This window comes from Borostomias antarcticus (genome assembly GCF_949987555.1).
Source record: "Borostomias antarcticus genome assembly, chromosome: 3".
Classification (NCBI taxonomy): Eukaryota; Metazoa; Chordata; class Actinopteri; order Stomiiformes; family Stomiidae; genus Borostomias; species Borostomias antarcticus.
This window is the reverse complement of record NC_140236.1, coordinates 34,338,444-34,362,306: the sequence shown is the minus strand read 5'-3', so window position 1 is coordinate 34,362,306 and position 23,863 is coordinate 34,338,444. Positions and strand designations below refer to the sequence as shown.

The window sequence follows — 23,863 nt, the reverse complement described above, 5'->3', positions numbered from 1 at the left end:
TATACCCCGTCATTAATCCACTCCTACTCTTGACTGGGTATACCCTGTCATTAATCCACTCCCACTCTCGACTGGGTATACCCTGTCATTAATCCACTCCCACTCTTGACTGGGTATACCCTGTCATTAATCCACTCCCACTCTTGTCTGGGTATACCCTGTCATTAATCCACTCCCACTCTCGACTGGGTATACCCTGTCATTAATCCACTCCCACTCTCGACTGGGTATACCCTGTCATTAATCCACTCCCACTCTTGACTGGGTATACCCTGTCATTAATCCACTCCTACTCTTGACTGGGTATACCCTGTCATTAATCCACTCCCACTCTTGACTGGGTATACCCTGTCATTAATCCACTCCCACTCTCAACTGGGTATACCCTGTCATTAATCCACTCCCACTCTTGACTGGGTATACCCTGTGATTAATCCACTCCCACTCTTGACTGGGTATACCCTGTCATTAATCCACTCCCACTCTTGACTGGGTATACCCTGTCATTAATCCACTCCCACTCTCGACTGGGTATACCCTGTCATTAATCCACTCCCACTCTTGACTGGGTATACCCTGTCATTAATCCACTCCCACTCTTGACTGGGTATACCCTGTCATTAATCCACTCCCACTCTCAACTGGGTATACCCTGTCATTAATCCACTCCCACTCTCGACTGGGTATACCCTGTCATTAATCCACTCCCACTCTTGACTGGGTATACCCCGTCATTAATCCACTCCCACTCTTGACTGGGTATATCCTGTCATTAATCCACTCCCACTCTTGACTGGGTATACCCTGTCATTAATCCACTCCCACTCTCGACTGGGTATACCCTGTCATTAATCCACTCCCACTCTCGACTGGGTATACCCTGTCATTAATCCACTCCCACTCTCAACTGGGTATATCCCGTCATGTCATTACATCCCATATCAGGGGAAAACAACTTTCTGAAATGGTGGCTTGAAATGCTCTCTCAGTGACTCATGGTGGCGATGACCACAGCATGTGCAACAGGCGCCCCCTGTGGGCGGATTGGGGAACTGACCTTGCAGCCTGGTGGTGGTGGTGATACGCATGTTGACGCAGGGCTGTTTGTACCTTCCACTAATATTTCAGGTAAAAACCAGCTGATTCCATCGCCAAGACACACCACTTACCACAGCACCCTTGATAAACTGTCATTGTCTTATTCAAGATCACAGATAGAGTGAATAATGTAGCATTTAATCATATAGGCTAAAATAACTATGTAATAGTTTCATAACTAACCCTAACATCAGTTAATGATTTAAAGCTATCCCTTATAATCAATAGACCATCCACAAACTGTTAATGCGTTATTAATTATATTAAATGTTTGTTAATAGTTGGTTAATGGTAAAAAATGACTTCGAGTTAATAGATCATGAACAAGCGATCTGTAAAGTGCTTACTAATGACTTGTTAAGTATTTGTTAATAGTTGATCCACCTACAGTTGGTCCCATCTGGCCTTCCATCAGTGACCCAACTAAACACATTAATACATGTTTAGAAATTAGTAACAAATATAAAGGTTAGTAAATATATTCGTTAGGAACCTGTCAACCGTTTATAGACCTTATTGGGACACTATTAAGTTGCAACTATTCCTCATTTTCCGTTTACAAATGTTATTTTATATTAGTTAATTGGTATGTAATTATCAACTCATTTGTAAAAAGTCAGTTAATACTCTTGATAATACCATGTTCAGGAGTTATAGACCTTTTTGGGACATTATTCTAAAGTTGCACGCACTAGTGTACAGCGCCTGTGGAGCTGTTGTGATTGTTCTCTTCTATCCATCCATCCATCCATGCAATAGTGTTAGTAGTTCAGCAGACCAGCTCTGTGACCTAGTGGTAGAGTGTCCACCCAGAGACTGGGAGATTGTGGGTTCAATCCCCGGCCGAGTCATACCAAAGACTATAAAAATGGGACCCATTGCCTCCCTGCTTGGCACTCAGCATCAAGGGTTGGAATTGGGGGGCTAAATCACCAAATTATTCCCAAGCGATGATGCTCGCCGCTCCCCCAGGGGATGGGTCAAATGTGGAGAACAAATGTCACACACTCAGGTGTGACAATCAGTGGGACTTTAACTTAACTAGTACTTGAATAACAGTTGCAACTTCAGAATAACGTCCCAAAAAGGCCTATAACTCATGAACATGGTATTATCAAATATATTTACTAAGCTTTACATAATTTGTTACTTCTAAACATTTATTAATTTGTGTTTAGATGCCCCCCTGATGGAAGGCCAGCTGGGGCCAACTGTAGGTGGATCAACTATTAGTTTTCTAATTGCTTGTTCATGATCTATTAACTATTTATTTATAAGGTGTAGTTTTAAACCACTAACCAATCAACAAACATATCATTAATAACTCATTAGGTTTGTGGATTATCAAATGACTATTTATAATGGATAGTTGTAAATCATTAACTATTAACAAACATTTCATACATCATTGATAACTCAACTAACAGTTTGCGAATGATCTATTAACTATTTATAAGGGCTAGTTATTATAAAGTGTTACAGGCCACAACAATGTAAGTGGCATCTAAACAAATGAGTTTTTCTTGGCCTGCAGACAGACTTGGGCCTCAGAGGATATGAGCATTACTGTATGTTCTAGCCCATATGGGCATATTTACATTTGGAACACGGGTTCCTCCGGTAGCATTGAACACTCCACATACATGACACACACGACACATACGAAACACACAACACTGGGAAAGAAAAGCGGGATGATTTACAGTAGCTACCATCTCTTTATTCAGGGAATGATTCAAGGAATGTATTTGTAGTGTTAATGATGACAGTATAAATGATATGCCCGTAAACATTTCAGTAGGCATGAGACAAGGGAAGAAGACCAGCGCAGTGCTCTTGTCTGGGTGTGGGCGGCAGGGATGGGACGGCGGCCATCTTACTGGCTGCACGCCAGCTTCTTGTCCGCCTGCTTCAGGGACACCCAGGTGTTGAGCATGGAGGCGCGCAGTTTGGACCACACCAGATGGTCGGTCAGCCCGAAGATCTGGGCGGCGGACTGTGCAGCAGCTTCTGGGGACAAGATGGTGCAGCAGCCCAGACCTGGTAGAGAGGTAGGTAGGTAGGTAGGGGGGGGGGGGAGAGAGAGAGAGAGAGAGAGAGCTCAGACACACTGTCTAAAACATGCTCAAACATCCCCCCACACACACTGAAAAAAGGGCACTCAAACACGAACACTGTACACACTCACAAAAACCATGCTCAAACACACACACAAAAATATGCTAAAACGTGCACATACTGTACACACTCATAATGACATGCTCAAACACGCACACAAACACACAAAAACATGCACACACAAACATGCTCAAACAAGCCCACACACTCACAAAAACATGCTCAAACACACACGCACGCTCACAAAAACATGCTCAAACACGTCCGAGGACACACACACACACACACAAACAAAAACATGCTCAAACACGCACACACAAACACATGTACACACACACACACTCACAAAAACAATAACTACACACACACGCACAAAAACATGCTGTCAACAGGCCGGCCCGTGCTTACCGCTGGGCAGGCGCAGGGACGACCACACGTCCTGAGGACCCCAGTCGGGCGTCAGCGGGGGGCAGTTGATGACCGGGTAGGCGGTGTTCCCTGACAGGACGGGGCCCAGGCCGTTGCTTCGACCCGCCACGGCCACGAACACAGTGGGCACGTTGTCACCTGAGGAGCACGTTAAAAAACACAGGAGAGTAGGGCTGCACAATTAATCGTGAATTAATCAAAATCGCGATTATGACCTCCGCGATTAACTAAATCGCAAAAGGCCGCAATTAATGAGATTAATAATTTTGCTTTGAATCGAGTGTGCTAGGACTACACGGACGAATCACAGGCGCTTATGCTGTCTGACCAATCAAATGCGTTCCCGCTGAGTGCGCTGTGCGTAGCAATTTCACTGAGAAGACAGACAGCAGTAGGTCAAGATAAGTGTCACAAGAGTACCCGCAGCCGTGAGTAGTGAAAAAATGAGCGAAAACGAGGTCAGTGAGTTAGTAGCAAGAAAGGGATCAACGTCCGTGATTTGGGAGCATTTTGGTTATTATATATTAATTTTATATATTAAATATTAATCGCAATTATTAATCGCAATTACCATTTTGAAGCAAATAATCGCAATTATCTTCTGTCATAATCGTGCAGCCCTACAACTGGATTCACTTGAAACATACGTACACGTGCCTAATATGCTTCACAATGGTGCCTCAGACATTATCCAGAATATATACGGTATATCCAGAATATATACGGTATATCCAGAATATATACGGTATATCCAGAATATATACAGTATATCCAGAATATATACGGTATATCCAGAATATATACGGTATATCCAGAATATATACAGTATATCCAGAATATATACGGTATATCCAGAATATATACGGTATATCCAGAATATATACAGTATATCCAGAATATATACGGTATATTAATGAGTTTTTTTCCTCTCTGAACTAATCATTGAGGATTCCTTCCGCAGCGCCCGTCTGGGGAAACGTCTGCAACGGGAGCCTGTTCAGACGGAATAAAGAAGTGAAAGGAACCAGGAATTCGGTCTCGGTATGGGGGGTACTAATGAGCGCGGCCCACCTTCGTATTCAGCCTTGATGCGGAGCGTCTCGTCGGGTCCTTTGTGTGCCGAGGTGACTCTAAGGACGCAGGGGACGCCGTAGGCTCCGCACGCCTTCTTGATCTTCTCACAGTGAGCCAGGTCAGAGGTGGAGCCCATCATGACCACCACGCGGCCGCCAGCCGGGGGGGCCTCCAGCAGCAGCTGGGGACAGATGACAGGGACACACTGAGCTGACCGGGAGGTAGAGCGGGTCGTCCGACGATTGGAGGGTCGGCCGGTTTGAATCCCGGCTCCTCCTGTCCATATGTCAAGTGTCCATGGGCAGTGTCCGTGCTTTCAATGAGCAGGTTAGCACCTTGCATGGCAGCTGCCGCCATTGGTGTGTGAATGTGTGAATGAGAGGCCACAGGAAAGCGCTTTGGATTAAAAAAAAAATATATATATAAGTGCACTCCATTTACCATTTTACCATTTAACCCTGCTCAACAGCAAACACAGTGAGGCTGCACTTAATGTGTGTGTGTGTGTGTGACAGGAGTTGGAATTCAGTAGACCATTTAACACAAAGGTTACAAGCGCACACACATACCAAAGGTTACTAGGTTTGAGCTGTACTCTGAGGTGCCTGTGTGTAGGGTTCACCCGAGTTCACAAGTTCACCAGGTGACCCGAGCTGACGGCACTGGAATGGCTCCAAACCAACCAGAGAGCTCGGATTAGGACATGCTGATTACACACACACATATCTGTTCTGATAAGAGAGAAGCTCTTGATCTCTGAGGCTAAAGAGTAACTTAGCCAAGGCCTTACACCGTGTCCTAACTGCTTGCGACGCGAGCAACAGAACGCGACATCGCATGCTTGCTGTCCTAACTGAAACCGTTACATTTCCTGTTCTGTTACGTCACTTGTCTATATTCCCAACTGAAGACAGTTAAAGAACGAACGCCTGTCAACGCGAGCGACAGGAGGAAAATAGGAACAAGGCGAGCGTCAAAAGGGCAGTTAAAACGTAGCGCTGCGACGCTCGCGTCCAGTTAGGACATAACAATAGAAAACAAAGCAATGGAACGCATTTTGTCGCCGACGCTCACTCGCGTCGCGTGTAGTTAGGACACGGTGTTAAGGGTTGGCTGGATATGCGCCAGTACCTTGACTCTCTCTGAGACCCACTCGAAGTTCCTCTTCACCATCTGCATGGCCTCTGGCGTGATCTCCTTCAGGTCTCGGTACACCTGGCGAGCAGAGGGCCGGGTTATAGCAGGATACACAATCACAATCATAGGGATGGGTGTCAGGATGATGAGCTAGGGATGGGTGTCAGGATGATGCCACTGTACTTTAGATTGCTATTCTTGCACTTTGCCTTCAGCACTAGATTATGCTCTTAGTCACTTGTTTTAGAAAGAAGATGCACTTGTGAGTTCTGGCAAGTAGCAGTACATTGGCTCCTCCTACGTTAAATGCAATTATTGTTAGTCGCTTTGGATAAAAGCGTCTGCTAAATGACTGTAATGTAATACCGAAAAGAAAAATAAACACACTCAATGAAACTCTTTTGTTTGGAGTTTTGATACATCATTATCAGCAGCGGGTCAACAAACAGAAGTTTGAGTGTGTGGATTTTCCACATTTTTTCTTCTTCGTTGTGCTAGTTTCAGCCCAGAAACCAAAAGGTTTGTCCACAGAACTGTTTTAAGTTGAACACACAGATGTACTTTCTCATTATTATTATTATTATACTGGAGTTCTCCTCACCTGTTTGTCCTTCTGCTGGCTGCGGTCTCCTGCTGGCCACAGTCTCCAGGAGTCGTTATCAATCACATCAGCCAGAACGATCTCCTTAGTGGCCACGTTCACACCGAACTCGATCTGTGCACAGAGAGCATTTCATTATAGAGAAGACCGCAACTTCGTCAGCTCCAGGAGATGCTCAACTGCATGGATGGCAGCACAAATAAGTTACAGATGTTTTCTCCAAATGTGAAGGGGAACGCTACTGAAATCCATCATTTCCCGACTGATCCAAAACGGCATGAAAAATGAGTGTCCATGAGATGCCTGAGTAAGCGATGCAATTCAATACATGACATCACTGGATTTTGAACGCCGATAGCTACCTTGCATGACCAGCAGAGGGTGCCACTGAGCTGCGTACCTTCATGTCCACCAGGGTGCAGTTCTGGGTGGCCCACGCCTTCTCCAGGATCTCGAAGATGGCCACCGTGCTGCGGTTCATGATGTCCACCTCACAGCGGCCGATGGTCAGCCCACCCAGAGACAACCGGCTCTCCAGCAGCTGCTCCTCAGACCACTGAGGGTCATTATTGGCGTCGTCCTGTAGCCAAGAAAAGAACAGAACAAACATAAGATATCAATGTAGGACAGAAATCGTCAATATTTGTATCAATAACGTTAAGTTGATGATGTATTACTCGTGTGTGTAACCGAGTGAAATGTGGAGTAGCTGGTGAAACTCTAAGAGGGACGTCCCTATTAGGCGCAACAGTCAGCGCCTCCGCCTCCCGAGCGGGAAAACCGGGTTGTAATCCCGCCCTGGGCATGCCGAAACGGATGGGCTACATGTGGATACTCAAAAACGGACATTCTAAAATCAAAGTTGTAGATGCTTTCAAACAACATAAATAGGTAGTACTATCAAGATATGTCCATGTTACACATCTGGTTTATAGATCCAGCTAAAAGCCTCAACCTAAAATAAGCTTCAGAATGTATGCATGTTCGGGTGTCATGTGCTGAGATTTTGAAATATCATCTTTACCATTAATATGACTCTTCTTTATCATTAATATGACTTCTGTTTTCAATTTCTTAAAATCCCACAGATGTGTTTATGACGATTGTTAATGAGGTAACCTAGTTTGATATTTGAGGGACCTTGCCTGTCAACTTTAACACACACACACACACACACACACACACACACACACACACACACACACCTTGTAGAACATTTCCATCTTGAGTGGGGAGAACCGGTATCCCTCTTTCACGCCTGGGTTCCGTTTGAGGAAGGATCCGGTCGCCACTCTGCGACACACCCACTCAATGGGCACCATGTCGCAGTGGGCGGCGATGAACGCCGTCTCCGAGTGCTGCTTCACAAAGGCCGTCTTGATGCCTGAGAGAGGAAGGTCAGTGAGGACAGAACGCTTTGAGCTTCATCGACCTAATTTCAAATTTAAAGTTCATTATTTTAACAGATGAACTGGAGGGAGAGGATATTCAGTTATCAGTAGAGAGTAGCCACTGTCCTTGGATGCAGGGATAGAGGGGGAGGTCACAAATTAAGACAACCATCCCTGGGTCACCTGAAAGCTATTAGCACAGTTTGCAGACCAACATCATGCATGACACATGGACTGCAGTTATCCCATTTCTTTGGAGCTGCTGCAACACGGAGAGTCATTTTACAACTATTTCATAATGTGACTTCCAAGGTCAAACGATACAATGTAATCAGGACAGCTAGCTACTTGCTTTAGGCTGGGCACACAGATTTAATGTTCAAAATGTATGCTACAGTTGCATGTTCATTATCTGGTCCAATAAAACTGAACTAGTCCTTGGATGAATACAAATAGTGAGCTGCAGTCCAGGGTCTGTGGCGCTGCTCAGCGGCTGACATGCACACGACAGCTCTGTTTGTTTTAATGTTTTCTGTATGCTTGATGTGTGCTAAACAAATTCCCCTCTGGGGCAATAAAGGTTTCAATTCAAATTATCTTCCTAGGTTTGTCAAGTCAGAGGGAAGAACATTTTGTCCATCGCCTCAATAAAAGTCTGATTATCTTATCAGTCAGAAATCAGTGTTACTGATAGCAGAAAGCATCTCTTGAGCTCCTCATCATGACTCACCTGCATCCTGCAGCAGCTGGAACACGCAGCTGGTGGTTTGGTTGGCGATGGCCGCCTTCCCCTCCATCTGGTCCTTCCTGGCCGCGTTCCCGGCCGTGATCTGGTCCTTGGACTGAACCAGAACCTGATCAGGCTGGTCCACCAGCTCGAAGATCTGCTTGGTCTTTCCCTCGTTCAGTTTCTTCCCAAGTTTAAGCTCTGTACCAGACAACAACCAATACCCCCCAGCAAACACACAACGTCAGGGAGACGTTCAGATCATGTCTTAATAACGTCCGTCGGTCCTGAACCCCATTTGTTCGTCTGCTGGACCCCTCAATATTCAAACGTCTGGCTTGGACCCCTCTAAGACGTCTGTGGACGTGCAGAACGGGTTCAATATCTGAACGTCTAAAAAAACATTCATTCTGGCTCCTAATTGGATGTCTTTGGACGTCCGAAAAAGACATCTAAAAGACGTATTTTAGACGTGTCTTTGCTCAGTGGGCCCGTGTGTGACTCTACTGATACAAAGTCAAAGAATCGGGGGCTACAAACAACCACCCAAATAATTAATATCATCATATGACTTCCTGCAACTTTTTGTGCAAAAGCTGTGGACTGTTGAATGTTGTACATACCTGACTTAGACGCCATGTTCCTAGGAATTCTTCCCTGCTGGACAACAAAAACAAGACTTAATGTTAAATAAACAACGAGGCTAAAGTATAAGCAAACCTATCTTGCAAGTTTGTCTTGATGTGTTAGTGGGCTAGTTAGCTGCAAGCTAGTGACTCCACCACGCTAGCTCAACTCGTGGGTAGTAAAATTGGCAGAGCGAATAATAATGAACTTCAGACCAGCCAATCACATCTCTCCATTGATCCAGATGGGCCAATCACAGCAGCGCAATGAAGGCATTACCCGCCACGTGGTCGGAGAGGACTTGTTGCTCTGTCCTAACTTGACATCACTTTACTCATGGATAAACTTCTGGACAACGTTCAATAGCTTACAAGGAGTCAAATTAAGAACTTTATCACAGTAAGGCAGAAATCTATTCTACATATTTTGAATCACTTCATCAGCAGTCACCTAAAATAATCGATTTTTGTTTGTTTAACTCTACAATTGATTACGGACCGTTCAGTCACTGGTATTGAATGTTTGATTTGTTTCTGTTTCTGTAAGTGTAGGCTTACTGGTAGGAAGGCAGAAATCTATTCTACATATTTTTGAATAACTTCATCAGCAGTCACCTAAAATAATCGATTTTTGTTTGTTTAACTCTACAATTGATTCAGTCCGTTCAATCACTGGTATTGAATGTTTGATTTGTTTCTGTCTCTGTTAGTGTAGATCTACTGGTAGCACAAGCTTATCCACGACCAGATGGAGTTCGAGGAGTCGGGCATCGGGGAGGAGTGCGGGGTGTTCGGCTGCGTGGCTGCGGGGGACTGGCCCACCCAGCTGGAGGTCGCCCAGGTGCTGACTCTGGGACTGGTGGCCCTACAACACAGGTGAGCTGATGTGGCTGCTAGCCAGCCTAGCTAACGCTGAAAACAATGAGTGCTTCTAAAAGCATCAAATTCGCGATTGGGGGCTGTTTCTATTAGTAGGCTAGAGTACCACTTTACTACTCACTTCTTCAGTCTACACCACGGGCCGGGAAACTGCTGTCGTGTCGAAACCGCGAAAGACCATGCGAGAAGTGTACAGTATGTATTTCCGATGTCTGTCCTTGAACTTGCAACAGTGTAATGGTGCGTTCGTTTATAACTGGGAGGTGGCAAATTGCGACTTGCTTCTAGGAATGATTAAATAAAACACCGCATGAACTCGCACTTCCTCGTCGCAAATTCGGATATGTTTCTCAGCCCCCAGTTGCTCGAATGCACTAGATATAACTAGGTTACTGTGATATAATGGTATATAGATATAACTAGGTAACTGTGATATAATGGTATATAGATATAACTAGGTAACTGTGATATAATGGTATATAGCTCGAATGCACACAGGTCGGAGGTAGGTATTTTCCCACTTGCGATTTGCCACCTCCGACCACAAACGAACGCACCATAACACGCTGAGCACAGAATCCCACAGCGAGCGTCATCATGGCGCTGTATTTAACTATGAGTGCAAGAAGCATGTTGCCCATTTATCCAGCAGCCAAACCTACTATAATCACATCCAGGCATGCACGAGGGGCAGTGAGGTTGGCTCTGTACATTTCTGTATTGTTTGTGTATTTATAACCTACCTCCCTACCTACCCGATGTTCTGGGACAGTGGCTGCCATAGAGCAGACTGAATTGATCTCTATAATGGGGATGTATTCCTGCTCATCTTTGCACTGGTAGTCGATGCTCTCAGCAATGCAGCCGTCATGGCTCAGTCGTTTCACGGGTCTCATGGTGTCTGAAAACAACAGAATCACGCAGGGTCATTTAAACGGCCACATTCTTTCTGGATCACTTGGCTTGAGTCTTATGTTGCTTCATAGCAGCAATGCACAATACAGTGAAGTCTGGGTCCAGATCAACTCAATTTACTAGCCATTAGCTAGTACAGTTAATGTTACTGCTATTATGCACACTACGGTAATATTGATTGAGGATCGCAGATGAGACCAACATTACATGCTAAATAGTAATAATAGCAAATTGCAATAATAATGAAGCAATTATTTTTGTCTCGTAAAAAATCGGTATAGTAATTTTTTCGTTTGGCCCAAAAAGTTAGTTTTGGACCCAGCTATACAGTCTATAGAACAGTGATAATTAGATCCAGTCTTGGATGCTTGTGTTGTATAGAGCTTAAGTCAGCAGTTTTCCCCCCCACCCCCACCCATTGATTTAATCAGGTGACTCGCTCGCATGTCACGGGTCCGAATCACACCGTCCACACTTATCTACTTTGATCCTGTGTAGATTTTTTTTTAAACCCGCTCTCGTGACAAGCGTGCAATAAAAGATGGAGAGTTTCAAACCTTGATACAAACTTTCCAGAGCTTTCCTCTTCCGTGTCCAATTCACCACACTGTCTCCTCTATCTCCCATAGTCTCATCTTTACCTGCAAGGAAGAACACCTGATGAACATTATCTTAGTACATTGTCATATTCTGTCTCTGTCTGTCTCTGTCTGTCTGTCTCTGACTGTCTGTCTGTCTGTCTGTCTGTCTGTCTGTCTGTCTGTCTGTCTGTCTCTGTCTGTCTCTGTCTGTCTGTCTCTGTCTGTCGTCTGTCTGTCTGTCTGTCTCTGTCTGTCTCTGTCTGTCTGTCTGTCTGTCTGTCTGTCTCTGTATGTCTGTCTCTGTCTGTCTGTCTGTCTATTGATGACAGCTAAGTTCTGTATTACACATGCATGCCAGCTGTTCTCCCTTGCCTGTGTGTGTTTGGTTTCCTGCATCTCTGGCGGCGATGACGTCGCGACTCTGAGCCCTATAAGCGTGAACGGACGGCGTCCTCTCGTCGTGTCCGGTCATCGCTGGCGGCCCACCGTCTGACATCAACACTGGGTCTACGGCGGTGGCGGCACGCTCCTCGAACCCCACCACGGACCCTCCCCCCAGCTCAGGCTGGTCTACATATTCCACGGTGCAATGGTTGGGGTTGGGGTTAACTAACCCATACCCCATGGTAGGTGCACTATCCACGCGTGTCAGGATGGCGTCCACCTCCTCGTAGAACCTCATGATGCCGCGTGGATCGATGCCGTCCCTCTGGTTCCTTTGCAGGGACCGGTAGAGGTACTTGAGGTTCTTGTATTTGGTGTGACACTGTTTCCAGTCGCGATCCACTCCCTGCTGCATCAGCCTGTTGGAGATCTGCATGAAGATGTCTCGCTTCCTGGTCGAGTTCTCCAGCAGCCTGCAGATGCCCTCTTCCGACCACACCTGGATAAGCGCCCGCACCTCCTGGTCACTCCAGTTCCGACCCGCGTCCGACACCGTGACCAGGTGGTACTGCTCCGAGCTGGATGGGTCCAGTGGAGAGATATGAGTTCCTGTTGGGGGGGCGGACGGAGAGACAGGACCATAAGCTGAGAAATACTTGCTGCACTTCACACACACACACACACACACACACAGACACACACACACACCAAAGCCATGGTCTCTCTCTGTAGATTGACTGATAGAACAGACCTCTGTCGCTCTGTCTGTTCTCCATCTCCGTTTCCAGTTCCAAATCATCGCTGTTGTCATCTGAAATCGAGACGTTTTTTAGTCGACAGAAGTAAACTGAAAACAGGCACTCCGAGATTACGGATCTTATCTTTGCACTTGCTGGGAGTGTAATAGAATGATGCAGATGTTTCTGACCGATCTGCAGAGAATCCATTAAGTCATATCCTCAGTGTTATCAATGTGAATGGATTTCTGAGGGAGTCGAGACAACCATACTTTTTTCACTAGCATCGTGGCTAACGCTAACAGGCGGTAGGATAGGGAAGATTCTCTGAAGACTCGGCAGTCTTCTACGCTCCCGGTGCAAAATGAAGCATGAACATTTAATGTTAATGTCAATTAAACTGTTAATAATGAATAGAGAAAAAAAAGAATGCTGCTTAGGCTCCACTGATATACATATTAAAAAGGAGAGGTGCTCATTACCGTGGGGAGAACTTGATCAAAAATAAGAGGGTAAAAACTCTGTAGCAAAGGCAAGGCACTCAAGTCTCCATAAGGTTTAAAAAGCCTTTATTAAAGTGGCTAGTTGCCCAACTAGCCACTTTAATAAAGGCTTTTTAAATGGTAATTAATGGTAAATGGACTGCACTTATATAGCGCTTTTCCACCTTAGCGGCACTTAGCGCTTTACAATGGCCTCTCATTCACCCATTCACACACCAATGGCGGTAGCTGCCATGCAAGGTGCTAACCTGCTCATTGGGAGCAATTTTGGGGTTAGGTGTCTTGCTAAACCTTATGGAGACTTGAGTGCCTTGCCTTTGCTACAGAGTTTTTACTCTATCTTATTTTTGATTAAACTGTTAATGTTTGGATTATTATCGTCATCCAAAACCTCACCATCCTCAATCTCAATGACCAGGTCTCCTTCGGGCCCTCTGCTTTGTGTCGTCTGGCCTCCTGGTGAATCCTGCCCCCCCGTTCCCATCTGAGCGTCGCACAACCTCCGCTGGCTCTCCAGGACCTCGTCGTCCAGCCGGTCCAGCAGGATGGCCTCCACCTCGTCAAAGAACTTCATGTACTTCCCCGGGCCCGCGGCCGCCTGGGCGGTCCTCGCCGTCTTGTACTCGTACTTGAGGTTCTTGTATTTGGTGCGGCATTGCTTCCAGTTCCGCACCACGCCGTAGCTCCGCTGCATCTTCCGGGCCATCTCTTGGAAGATGCTCTTGTTGCGTAGCGTCCCCCTCAGGCGGAGGCAGATCTGGCGGTCGGACCAGACGCACAGCAGCGCCCGAACCTCGTCGTCCGTCCAGTGGCGTCCTCCCTCGGGGCCGACGAACTGGGTGTAGGGCAGAGTCCCCCGCAGCACAGACGCGCCTCCTGTAGTCATGGTGAATCACAGATTAACTCAAGGAGGTTAGCAGGGTACTGTTGAATGCCAGCAAAATGGCTTCAGCCTCAAAAAGTAAAATGACTTCCACACACACACACTATCCTGTAATGTCAGTAGAAGTACTAGTAGGATACTGTGTGTGTTTACTACTTTAAACTGGGTTTTCGCTACCCCACCCAAAAGGTCAATGTGTACGTTAACGCTACTGTACCTCTCAAGTTTCTATTTATCAGCCACACATAATTAAAGTGTGATACAGCGACAGGGCAATTAGATGATACTTTGACCCTTATGACTTAAAACAGGTTTGTCCTTACAGGTAGATTGCGAGTCTCCCCCCCCCCCCCATTATTTATTTTCATTCATTAACAAGAAATACCTGTGATTAACTCACAAGCAGAGTCATTAAAAAACCAAGTGGGTGATTTGCTTGAAGATTGTGCAAGACACACACAGCCTACAACAGAAAGTTCATGTTCCATGGACCTCCAGTGTGAATTATTTGGTAGCTAGATTAATAAATGTATTAAATACATTAATATATGTATTTGATTTTGAAACGATAGCCTTAATGTTGTTGTTTCACATTTACTATTATGTTTACGCAAATTTTTAGGGCTGCACCTAGCGACTATTTTTCTAACGATTAATTTAGCGGTTAGTTTTTCGATTAGTCGATTAATCTAAACACTAATTTAACAATTTCTCACAATTATTTTTTTTTTTAACACTTAATTTACCCAAAATGAATATAAAAAATGTCTCGTTAATATTTAAATATTTTATTCAATCATCTCTTAACATGAAACAAAGTAATGCTCTACAGGGCATTATAAAAGCTGCAAAATCATTCAAATTTCTATCCAAAGTATTTAGCTCAGGAATGGTGGCTTTAAATCACTATCCCATGTTTGTATACTTTTAGCTCTGTGTGGGTAGGGTTACCAGATTTATTTTACATTAAAGCTAAATATATTTTTAACCACCCGATTGATTAAGCTCTGAGTTGAAAATGCCTTTTCTCTTGTCTTACACAAGTGTGCTCAGAGATAGCTCAAGAGTTGCTACAAGCAACTGACACAGCTACAGTCAAATCAGTATTTAATTCCCATGCATAGTCGTTTTTGTTCGTTTTCTGGACTGGATTTGATGTGTAATGAAATAACATAACAATAACGTCATTAACAGCTCTGGCTGCGAGCATTCAAACCAGGTGAAAAGGATCAAACTAATAGGCGGGCAAACGGTGCAGTTATACACATGTAGCATATGTGATGCACTTTTGCTAAAGGTTTCAAAGATTGTTTGTGTTTCCTCCTTCATTTACACACGACTTTGCACTTAGCAGGGTTGGAAAGCTAAAAGGTACAAGATAATCTAAATAAATACTGTAGAAAATCCCATTCCAAAACTGTTAGTTTTAACCGGGGGCAGCCATCTTACTTCTTTGCGATGCGTCGACGCATGTTTTGCCAGTCGACTTCACCTCAGCCCTGCTAATTGTATGTAAATGTTAGCTGGTAGCTCCAGTTGAGCTGGTCCTTTCACAAGTAGCTCTCAAGCCACAAAAGGGTGGGCACCCCTGACTTAGAACAACAACCAATATAGGGAGAAATTTCACAGTGAAAATTCATCAAACCCCACTGAAGAGAAAAGGCATGCATTCACTCAAAGATCAATACAGAGATTGAGCCTTAGATAACAGACCAAATGTGGCTGTATCATTGTCATGTTGAGAAACCTCTGGACTTTATACTTGACCTTTGTGAGCTAGAGAGAGAACTTTCTGGAATGTTGAGTCCAAGGGGTCAGAACTAAAATGCCCATTTGGTCAGCAGAAACTTAAGGGTGAGGTTGGCTGGGTGTATCTCAGCCTGGGAGTAAATGTCTTGTTCCTCAAACATTCATGGGCCCCCTTTGAATTCTACCTCCTTCCTTGAGGCCATCTGATCTACATGATAAGTGAAAGCATGTTCCCTTCCACACAGCTGTGCCCAGTCGATTCATGTCAGATCAGTGATGTCCCCAAGGAAGGGTAGTAGGGGGTTGAATCTGAGAGAATCCCAAAACAGGGCCATGTTGTTGTTGTTTTTTCTCAGCATATTAAACATTTACCTTCCTGCATTGTGACTGAGGAAGAGTAGGCCCCTCTCTCACTGCTGGTGATCTCCTCCTCTTCCTCCCAGTCTTCATCTAGTGACCCTCCATTAGATGTCAGCGCGGGCTCCAACATGGCCGTCGCCGCTCCCTGGTCGTCCCCGCCGGAAGAGCCCGGCTGCTCGGCCTTCCTGCCCTGCAGTCCCATGCTCCTGCACTTAGCCTGGCACTCCCTCCAGCCGCGCTGCACGCTGAGCCCCCTCAGACGCTCTGAGAGGAACTCGAACGTCGCCCTGCTCTCTGCCGCCGCCGGCCTGAGCTCTTCCCACACGGACAGGAGAGCCAGCTCCTCCGCCTTCCCCCACTGGCCTCCCCCTGGCCCCGAGTCCAGCAGCAGCAGCACCTCCTCTCCTCTGGCCCTTTGTCTGCCTGCTCTCCCCTCCATGTTTGAGCTGACCTGGAAACAAACGCCTCTCTTCTATCCACCCCTCCCCCCCCCCCCTTCTCCTGCAGCCCGGTTCCCTAGGCAACCAGGCGGTTAAGCCCGTACGGAACGCCCACGTGAGACGGAGCAGCCTCACCACTGGCTTAAGCTGTGTGATGTGGGGGCGGGGCCGGGCTGTAATCTGAGAAACAGCTTGGCAGGAGGAGCCGTCCCCACACAGCCGCTCCATATAAGGCTTAATCAGTTGCAGATGCACACACACACTGTGTCCGTTTCCTTTCCCCTGCTCCAGTGCTGCTCTCCACCAGCTATTATCAAACAGGTCTCTCTACCCTGACATGTTTCTACATGATACATGCAGCTATTAGCATCCAGCGTGTCGGTACATGATAAACTTGTTTTCAGTGCCTCTTGTGTGTACTTAGCGTTTTCCTTTGACTAGCTCGGCTATTCAAGGGCTTAATTTGTGGTTCTTTGTGTTCACACAGGGGGCAGGAAAGTGCTGGAATAGTGACAAGTAATGGAGCCAACCCACCAACGTACACAACCCTCAAGGTAAAACTGAGGAACACATTACAGTAGTATGAATATATGAAAGGCAAACATTGCTGTAATCATCACAGCCAGGTTCATAATCTCATTATTTGTCACCTGCTAAACAACCTGTCAGTTCAAGTTATAATAATTATAAAATGGTTCTAATAGTTCTAATAGCCTCTTTCAAAATGGTTGGACTGCGTCCCAGAGAAGGCGCACACTCGCTTTTCACAGGAAAGGGACACTTGAAACACTGAGAAAACTGGATCTGGTTTAGTCTGTGACCCTTTTCCTGTTTCCTGCCAGGGCATGGGGCTAGTGAACAGTGCCTTCCCGCCCGAGGACCTGCTGAAGCTTCGCTATGGCAACCTGGGAATCGGCCACACCCGCTACTCCACCACGGGCATCTCCGAGCTGCAGAACTGCCAGCCGTTCGTGGTGGACACGCTGCACGGGAAAATAGCCGTGGCGCACAACGGAGAGCTGGTCAACGCTGCCGCGCTCCGCAAGAAGGTGGGCGTGGTCGTAGCGCTGTGTGCGTGCGTGAGTGCGTGAGTGCGTGAGTGCGTGTGTGCGTGTGTGTGCGTGCGTGCGTGTGTGTGAGAGTGTGTGTGTGTGTGTGTGTAGCCCTTATAACCAACTGTGGGTACAGATGTAAACTGCATATCATTTGGAATTCTGGGCCATGTATATGAGTACACCAGGAGTAGTCTGAACATTGCTGGCATGAGAAAAAGTCAAGGCAGACTTGGTAAATATTGCTCTGTTTCAGCTGCCGTAGGAGAAGCTGCTACAGTATGTAGCCTATGTGTATCCTTAGGTGTTCTTGAACTGCCTAGCCCTGTTAAATTTGATTCCCTACTGTTGTAATATAATTTGTGGAATTAAATAAAGTATTCAAATGTGCTTGGCAGTGCGTTGGGAGCCCTGAGGCGAAGCCGGATGGCTCTACTTTATCGCGCTTATTACACGGCTAATTCATACTACGGCTACTTAATACCACAGTATTAATACTATAGGCCTACACTCTTTATTTTGCCAGCTAAACGGTTCTGTGTGCAGACGCTTTCAGAGATTGAACACGGGCTACAACAGCCAAACCGTTATTGTTAAGAATGTTTCACACTACATATAATGTGCCCCCCCATTAGCAGCGGACAGTATCGCTCAGTTGCTCTTGACATCAGTCATTTATTGAGAAATAATTGACTGGTAGAATGTTCAATTGTCCAATCAGAATCAAATATTTCAGAGCCGCATGTAATAAGTTCTTGTATGTAGGCCCCTTATTGATTGTGTTTACCTGTGTGCTTTGCAGGTGATGCGTCATGGAGTGGGGCTATCGACCAGCTCAGACAGTGAGCTCATCACTCAGCTGCTGGCTCTCACTCCACCAATGGAGGAGCTGGACGTCCCTGACTGGGTTGCCAGGTTTGTCCCATACCATCATGGTCCTTGTGTATAACCCCTCTGTAAAGATCCACTGGTCGACTGGTTTGTTATTGATCCTCCATTAAAACCCTTTCAAGTCTGCAGGTTCAGCCAACGATAACGTGTGTGTGTGTGTGTGTGTGTGTGTGTGTACTCACTACTCATGTCTTCGCAATATTTTATCATACACACACAGCAAAAACATTAACAGAAACCTTCAAATCGTATCTTTCTGATTGGAGCACTGGCAAATAATATAATAAAAATAATAAGATTTTAAGATAATACGATTTTAAAATAATAAGAAAGATTTTAAAAATTAGGTTAAATATGACGAAAAGTAAAGCTTGTATTTGATTCTCTCCCTGCCCTCTCTCTACCTGGCCACTTCTATTGATATGATAAAAAGGTTCTAGCACTTTCTTTTGTCTTTTTCAAGTGGTCCCTCAAGTGTCTAGGTGCCTTCCCCCAGCAGGACTGAAGTTAGAGAGAGAATTGTGATGAAGCCTTTTTCTTTTTGCTATTTAGATTTCAGATTTAGACTATTTTAACATCCTTACATAACCAAGACCTTGATAAACAACTTTCATACTGACAAAACAATTTGTCCCTAGATAAGTGTGTTTTTACAACATTTGTGGTCGGGCAAACAATTACTCTTTATAACATGATGTGTGTTTGTAGATCTTAAAAGCAAACAGTTGTGGTAGGGCAAACAATTACTCTTTATAACGTGTTTTTGTAGATCTTGATGGCATAGGAATGTAGGCTCAACTACACGCCCACAAAACAATAAAGAGAAATGTGGTTTCGCGCAATGCATGCTGGTCAATTGAGTCTTTCAAAATAACACCACACCACTCCAAGTAAACACCACATTCAGTTTATTGAACTTGGTACACAAAATAATGACATTTTCCGGTTCGGTTTAAAGTTCATTGTAAACAAGACACATTACATGTGTTTAGAGGCTAGAAAATTATACACTTGAATTCTCCTTTAATCTGACCAGATTTTGGATAAATATCAGACCACACCAAAATCACACAGCTTCTCTGGATCGATCGTCCGTTACAGGATAAAGAACCTGATGACGTTCTACTGGGATGTTATTGATCCTTTGCTGCAGGATAAAGAACCTGATGACTTTCTACTGGGTTGTTATTGATCCTTTGCTGCAGGATAAAGAACCTGATGACGGAGACCCCTACCTCCTACTCATTGCTGGTGATGTACACAGATGTGATCTACGCTGTCCGGGACCCTTACGGAAACCGCCCCCTGAGCCTTGGACGCCTCGTCCCCATCTCTAAACTCCACACCACAGGTACGCAGGCTCAGACTGTCTCTAAACTCCACACCACAGGTACGCAGGCTTGTCCCCATCTCTAAACTCCACACCACAGGTACGCAGGCTTGTCCCCATCTCTAAACTCCACACCACAGGTACGCAGGCTTGGACTGTGTCTAAACTTCACCACAGGTACACAGGCTTGGACTGTCTCTAAACTCTACACTGCAGGTGTGCAGGCTTGGACTGTCTCTAAACTCTACACTACAGGTACGCAGGCTCGGACTGTGTCTAAACTTCACCACAGGTACACAGGCTTGGACTGTCTCTAAACTCCACACCACAGGTATGCAGGCTTGTCCCCATCTCTAAACTCCACACCACAGGTACGCAGGCTTGGACTGTCTCTAAACTCCACACTACAGGTAAACAGACTCACTGTCTCTAAACTTCACACCACAGGTATACAGACTCAGACTGTCTCTAAACTCTACACTGCAGGTATACAGACTCAGACTGTGTCTAAACTTCACCACAGGTGTGTAGGCTTGGACTGTGTCTAAACTTCACCACAGGTACGCAGGCTTGGACTGTCTCTAAACTCTACACTGCAGGTATGCAGGCTTGGACTGTGTCTAAACATCACACCACAGGTATACAGACTCAGACGTCTCTAAACTCCACACTACAGGTATACAGACTCAGACTGTGTCTAAACTTCACACCACAGGTATGCAGGCTCGGACTGCCTCTAAACTTCACCACAGGTGTGCAGGCTCGGACTGTGTCTAACCACATGGGTGTCTTTTGAATGTAGGCTTCATTCCTAAGGTTTGGCTTGACCTGGCCCAGACCAGGTGTTCCATCACAAAGGTGATAAAGTGATGATGAGGCTGGTCGCCGTGGTGAAGAAGCCGAAGCCGGCGGTCCGATCAGAGACTGACCGTCTCTTGTGTGTGTGCTTGGTCAGGCTCGGGAGAGGGAGACACCGAAGGCTGGGTCGTATCATCAGAGTCCTGCAGCTTCCAGTCCATCGGTGCCAAGTGAGTTCTCATCATCGCCACGGCGATCTCTCTCTCTCTCTCCATACCATAATAATCTGATGCTCACAGCTGTCTGTGCGTCTCCCCAGGTACTACAGAGAGGTGTTGCCAGGAGAGATAGTCCAGATCTCCAAACACGGAGTGAAGACCCTGAGCATCGTTCCTCGTCCGGAGGGAGACCCCCCTGCCTTCTGCATATTTGAATATGTTTACTTTGCCAGACCAGACTCTATATTTGAAGGTAAGCACAATATTGTTCTCATCTTTCCACAAAATGGGAGCAGTTTTGAATACAAGAACAATACAAAAAGATCCCAGATTAGTATAAACAGATGATAATACTTTAACAGTAGGGAGTACTTTATTGATCCGTGAGGGGAAATGATGGAACAGTCGTGGTTTCCTCAGCGTGTGTTCTTGACGCCTCTAGGCCAGATGGTTTATACGGTCCGGCAGCGCTGTGGCCGACAGCTGGCCATCGAGGCCCCCACAGACGCCGACGTGGTCAGCACCGTGCCAGAGTCCGCCACGCCTGCTGCCCTGGGGTACGCTCAACAGGTGAGTTATGCCGGGCTCAGACTACAGGATTTTTAGGCCGATTTATCCCCGATTCACCCCTCCCGACAATCGGAGGAGAAATCTGGTATGGAACGTTGGTCGGGGCCGATAATCGGCCCAGATTATCTTGTAATGTGAGGGGTTTACAGATCCAGTCTTATACCTCCCGATCGGTTAGTGTTTGATGTTTGATATTTAAGATTATTACGTCCCGACTTTACAAGTGAGACGGCGAGACCAGTGGTTCGTTGCTCCCTCGGGCACGATAAGATCCTGTAGTGTGTGATGAGCTGTTATTTTCAAATCTTGCTGTGGGCGCTTGTTTGAGATGCGCAAGAAGAATATCTGTTAAGATTCTCCTTATGTGCGTGATGTAACCCGATTTCGAAATTGGTGAGGATTTAAAATATCCTGTAGTGTGAGCCCGGCATTAGGGCTACCTGACAAACTGATCCAGTGTGGAATGGTACTCAGATGTGTGTGCGTGTGTGTGTGCGTGTGTGTGTATTCTTGTGTTCCCTCTCCTCAGTCGAGGCTACCGTATGTGGAGGTTCTGTGTAAGAACCGCTATGTTGGTAGAACGTTTATTCAACCAAACACGCGTCTAAGACAGTTGGGGGTGGCCAAGAAGTTTGGTGCGCTGACTGACAACTTTGCTGGCAAGAGAGTGGTGCTTATCGATGACTCCATCGTCAGGGGCAACACCATCTCCCCCATAATCAAGCTTCTGAAGGAGGCAGGGGCAACTGAGGTGAGTAACTATAATAATGATAATAAAACTGTTTGTGTAGCACCTTTCATACAAATAAATGCAGCTACTGTAAAACACTTCGAATTTACACTGCAGGTGCCATTTGTCATGCATTATACACATCTGTCCCCTGCTAATGTAGTTTTACTATTACTAAGCCTGGTTTCATGGTCTGTAACGACCCCTCCGACCTCGTCCCTCTGACCTCGACCCCTCTGACCTCCCCTCTCGTAGGTGCACATCCGCGTGGCCTCTCCTCCCATCAGGTTCCCCTGCTACATGGGCATCAACATCCCCACCAAGGAGGAGCTCATCGCCAACAGGCCAGAGTTCAAGGACATCGCCGGCTACATCGGTAACGTTGTTGCACAATTCACAAACGATCCAGTATTAGTACATTGTTACAATTGAATTGTCCCCTCAATAGACAGACATGTCCTGGTCTTCTTCCATATGACCTGAATCATATTTATTGTAGCCAGGTAGGTTTTCACACATACTGTACTAGGAATTTGTTCTGGACTGTTGGTACATAATAACAAACAGACAACAATAACAAACAGACAACAATAGACATGGTGCAGGAATAAGACAGGACAGTGCAAAAACAGGACAATGGATGACCACAACTGTCCATAGCTTCTGATCATCAGTGCAAGATATATAACGGAGCAAGAAGTACAAAGGGCAAATACAATATGATGAGCAATGTTTATCTATGCGCAATGTGTTACTATACACCTGAGATGCTACGTGCTGTCGTGTTGTGCAGGTGCCACCAGTGTCCAGTACCTGTCGGTGGAGGGTCTGTTGTCGGCCGTCCAGGGAGGAATCCCCTCCTTCCAGGGGAAGGACGAGGAGATCAGCTCTGATAACAAACCCAGGAGAAGGTTCGGCCACTGCACCGCCTGCCTGACAGGCAAATACCCTGTAGAGCTGGAGTGGTGATGACCACCTTGACCACAACACAACCCCAGAAATCTTCTTGACCCAACTCCACTACCACCTTGACCACAACACAACCCCAGAAATCTTCTTGACCCAACTCCACTACCACCTTGACCACAACACGACCCCAGAACCTTCTTGACCCAACTCCACTACTACCTTGACCACAACACAACCCCAGAACTGCCTTGACCACAACACACCCCTCCTACCACATTGACCACAACACAACCCCAGAACTGCCTTGACCCAACTCCACTACCACCTTGACCACAACACACCCCTCCTACCACATTGACCACAACACAACCCCAGAACTACCTTGACCACAACACAACCCCAGAACTACCTTGACCACAACACAACCCCAGAACTACCTTGACCACAACACAACCCCAGAACCACCTTGACCACAACACAACTCCAGAACCACCTTGCCCACAACACAACCCCAGAACTGCCTTAACCACAACACAACCCCAGAACCACCTTGACCACAACACAACCCCAGAACTACCTTGACCACAACACAACTCCAGAACCACCTTGACCACAACACAACCCCAGAACTACCTTGACCACAACACAACCCCAGAACTACCTTGACCACAACACAACTCCAGAACCACTTTGACCAAAACACAACCCCAGAACTACCTTGACCACAACACAA

General features: G+C 46.0%; 3 protein-coding genes across 5 annotated transcripts; 1 reads left to right on the top strand and 2 right to left on the bottom strand.

Moving 5' to 3' along the window:
* Positions 1-2,789: 2,789 nt before the first annotated feature.
* On the bottom strand, positions 2,790-9,360 carry LOC311307424 (multifunctional protein ADE2-like). Its single transcript, XM_084436219.1, has 9 exons — positions 9,199-9,360; positions 8,579-8,776; positions 7,663-7,841; positions 6,858-7,037; positions 6,458-6,571; positions 5,851-5,934; positions 4,717-4,900; positions 3,625-3,783; positions 2,790-3,138 (listed from the first exon to the last, which is right to left on the bottom strand). The coding sequence occupies exons 1-9, from the start codon at positions 9,212-9,214 to the stop codon at positions 2,975-2,977; spliced, it is 1,278 nt and encodes a 425-aa protein (XP_084292345.1). The 5' UTR covers positions 9,215-9,360; the 3' UTR covers positions 2,790-2,974.
* A 149-nt stretch (positions 9,361-9,509) lies between these two features.
* Positions 9,510-23,508, top strand: ppat (phosphoribosyl pyrophosphate amidotransferase). Of its 3 annotated transcripts, none has more exons than XM_084436218.1 (12): positions 9,510-9,601; positions 9,917-10,077; positions 17,120-17,186; positions 17,475-17,681; positions 18,487-18,599; positions 19,781-19,926; positions 20,861-20,933; positions 21,023-21,174; positions 21,364-21,491; positions 22,021-22,242; positions 22,477-22,597; positions 23,015-23,508. In XM_084436218.1, exons 2-12 carry the CDS (start codon positions 9,950-9,952, stop codon positions 23,188-23,190), a joined length of 1,533 nt encoding a protein of 510 aa, XP_084292344.1. In that variant the 5' UTR covers positions 9,510-9,601; positions 9,917-9,949; the 3' UTR covers positions 23,191-23,508. The 3 variants fall into 3 exon arrangements, with proteins under 3 accessions (XP_084292344.1, XP_084292342.1, XP_084292343.1); XM_084436216.1 differs by having other exon boundaries at positions 9,521-9,601; positions 9,912-10,077; XM_084436217.1 differs by lacking the exon at positions 9,510-9,601 and adding an exon at positions 9,616-9,713 and having other exon boundaries at positions 9,912-10,077.
* On the bottom strand, positions 11,893-16,631 carry LOC311329921 (zinc finger and SCAN domain-containing protein 20-like; the record flags this gene model as incomplete). The annotated part of the gene is made up of 4 exons (XM_084461873.1): positions 11,893-12,569; positions 12,712-12,771; positions 13,597-14,076; positions 16,205-16,631. The coding sequence occupies 4 exons, from the start codon at positions 16,629-16,631 to the stop codon at positions 11,893-11,895; spliced, it is 1,644 nt and encodes a 547-aa protein (XP_084317999.1).
* Positions 23,509-23,863: the final 355 nt, after the last annotated feature.